General features: G+C 65.5%; 1 protein-coding gene across 1 annotated transcript in view; it reads left to right on the top strand.

The window, feature by feature from the left end:
• The window catches only part of OSBPL5 (oxysterol binding protein like 5), a 42272-nt gene that overhangs the window by 14790 nt on the left and 24586 nt on the right, over positions 1 to 2896 (top strand). Inside the window, exon 4 of the mRNA XM_006910988.3 lies at positions 1638 to 1794. Coding sequence (XP_006911050.1) covers positions 1659 to 1794 — 136 coding nt within the window. The 5' untranslated portion in view covers positions 1638 to 1658. The remainder of the gene's footprint in view (positions 1 to 1637; positions 1795 to 2896) is intronic.

The raw sequence follows: 2896 nt of genomic DNA, 5'->3' as shown, positions 1-2896 counted from the left end.
GGATTGGTAGATGTTGGGTGGGTGGGTGGGTGGATGAATAGATGGATGGATAATGGATGGATGGATTGGTGGATGGGTAGATGATGGATGGATGATGAATGGGTTGGTGGATGGAGGGTTTTAGAATCAGTCCAACTTGGCTCAAGCACAGGCATTGATTGTATGACATTGAGTTAAAACCCCAACCTCTCTGAAAAGTGTTTCCCCACGTGTAAAATGGCAAAGCTAACAAGCTCAGCTCGGCGATGGGATGGTGCTTATGGAAGGAGAAGCTGGAGGGGCTGGCACAACCTTGCTGCAGCTTTGGAGCGCCCCCCCACTTCAATGCCCAGGCTGGGGCACAGAGGAGGTTCCGGGGCTGCCATCAGCAGCCCTGGGGCCACCGACACCCTGGGCTACCCTGCCCAACCCTGAAGTCCCTCCCAGTCTGCCACCTACCTGTCACAGCAGGAAAGGTTCTGCATGTTCGTGCCCTTGCCCAGAAAGGCCAGGGGCCATGGGAGAAAGTGGGGTCACTGTCCTGAGCTGGGCCAGAAGCTGCTGGTCCACCCAGAGAGGTGGCCGGCGGCGCCCCTGGGCCTGGAGGAGAGTTTAGTCAGTGGGCCTCTGTAGGATGTGTCCTTGGAAGTGGACACACCACGGGATTAGGAGCTGGGGTCCCAGTTCTTCCAACACCTACCACAGGGCAGGGCCTTCAGGTCCTGGAACCACGATTTTCTCATCTATAAAGTAGGTGGACGTCGGTGGGGACAGTACCATCATCTGTCAACTGCTGGCCTCAGCCCCGCTCTGTAGGGCTGTTAGGGGCCAGTGGATAGAGGAAACTGCCTCTTTCCTCCAGCCGGGGAGGAGGCACAGACCTGCCGTGAGCCGTGAGCCGTGAGCCCTGGGCGAGGCTAGGTGGCCCGGGCAGTGGCGGGGCCTGGGCAGGCGGGAGGACCCCCCCATTGGTCAGGCTATTTCTCCTGTTGGCACGGGGATGGGGTAGGGCTGTTCTGGGCAGTGCTGTGACTTAACTCTGCGTGTTAAGGTGGTGCTTTGGGTGTAAGTCACAGAAGCCCAGCCAGGCGGCAGGGAGGGGCTCATGGCATCCTCATCTCATGGGGGAGTGGCTCAGCCCCATGCCAGCCGTCCCCACCCCTCAGGGCAGCGAGGCCACCTGGTGCTCCTGCCTGCGCCCTCTCCCTGGGCGGCCGGGGCTTCCACCCCCGCGTGTCGATGCTGTCTCCCCGCCACATGGGTCCTACAGAGCCATTGTGGTGCTGGGCGTGGAGTGGGGGTCCTCAGAGAAAGGCGTCTGCCCCACCTGTGACGGGCTGTGGTTTTGGCGGCGCCGGCCCTGGTCTGCTTCTGACCTGGCTTTGTCACAGCCCTCCCCTCCAGCCCTGGAAAGCCTGACCCTGGCCCAGCAGCCTCCCTGGGCCAGCCGCCCCCTGCCCACTTGCAGGCCCCTCAGGCCCTCCTCGCCCTCTCTGAAATGTCCCCTGGGTGGGGACCCCAACGCACCCCCACTCGGAGGTGTCTCTGGCCCCCTTGCGGGGCGAGTGGGAGGACCCGCCTGCATCCGGGCCCCCAGGGCGGCCCCTGACCGGTTGTGACGAGTGACCGTGTGCTCTGTGTCCCTTCTGTCCTTCCAGAAGCCCCCCGGCGCCCACGCCATGAAGGAGGAGGCCTTCCTGAGACGCCGCTTCTCACTGTGTCCACCTTCCTCTGCCTCGCAGAAAGCCGAGCCCCGGAGACTGGCCCCGAGCCTGCCCTTCGGCGGGGAGAGTGAGCTGTGCCCTCTCAGCCCTGGTCAGTGTGCTCAGTGGGCCGCGGCCCTTCCTGGCGGGTCCCTCCCCTCTCTGTGCCGCCCCGGTCAGTGAGGGCGACAACCTTGCCCAGCGTCCGCCCTGCAGCGCCAGGTGCTGTGCGGGGCTGACGGATGAAGCGTTTGCCGGGCAGCGAAGCGCCTTGACCATGGGCCCAGTGGCTCCACGTGGCCTTGGAGGTGTAGCAGGGGCTCCCCATTTAGGCTCTCGGGGGGAAGGGCATCATCCTCAGAGAGGCAGTGGGGTTCAGTGGCCCCACACCCGGGCTCCAGGGACAGGCAGCCTGAGTCCCAGCCCCGGCTCTCCTGGCTGGTGACCCTGGGCCAGCGGCTGGCCTCGGTTTCCTCGTCTCTGAAGTGGGGACAGAACTGGTACCTGCTCCGAGCCCCCGTAGCCCTGGGCTCCAGAGGGGGCTGGTGCAGCCCAGGCTGCTCTCATGCAGGTTGTGAACAAGGCACTGAGCCCACAGAACACAGGGGTCGCCGTCCTGCGATGCTCTCACGGCCCCGGGCCCACCCCCGCCTCCTTCTCCACACTCCACCCAGCCAACTGGTTCCCTGTGCTGTGTCTGTGACGGCCTCCCGTCCCCAGAGGGCCCAGCCCTTCCTTCCTGCTGCCCCTGCAAGGACCAGCCTGCTGGGAGGCGGAGCTTGCACCCACTCTGGGAGCCCCCTGCCTTCCCCCTCCCCCTCCTCCAGGCTGCCCACCCCTCCCCCGACTCCCTCACCCACATTGCGGGGTGAGGAGTGAGGGGCCCCAGCCGTCCCCGGCCACAGGGTCCGCCCCGGACAGGCACACACTCAGGACGAGGCCCCTCTGGCCCTGTCTCCTCCCCAGTGTCATCGAGCAGACAGGGAAGCCGAGGCCGAGTGAGGAGGGCATTGTGGAAGTCACGCGGTGGCGGGGGTGCAGGACGCCGGGGGAGCAAACTCAGCCTTCCTTCTCCGTGGCCAGGGAGGAGGCACAGGTCCCAGGTGGCCCTCAGCTCCACAGGGACTTGGTCCCCAGGGCAGGGCCAGGGCCTTCTCCGAGGGCAGAGGCCGGGAGGTGGGCGTGGACGGGCCGCAAGAGGAACCAGCGCCCGG

The sequence above is a fragment of the Pteropus alecto genome, unplaced genomic scaffold (assembly GCF_000325575.1).
Source record: "Pteropus alecto unplaced genomic scaffold, ASM32557v1 scaffold43, whole genome shotgun sequence".
Classification (NCBI taxonomy): domain Eukaryota; kingdom Metazoa; phylum Chordata; class Mammalia; order Chiroptera; family Pteropodidae; genus Pteropus; species Pteropus alecto.
The sequence above is the reverse complement of the archived record's forward strand: the minus strand, read 5'-3'. Positions and strand labels throughout refer to the sequence as shown.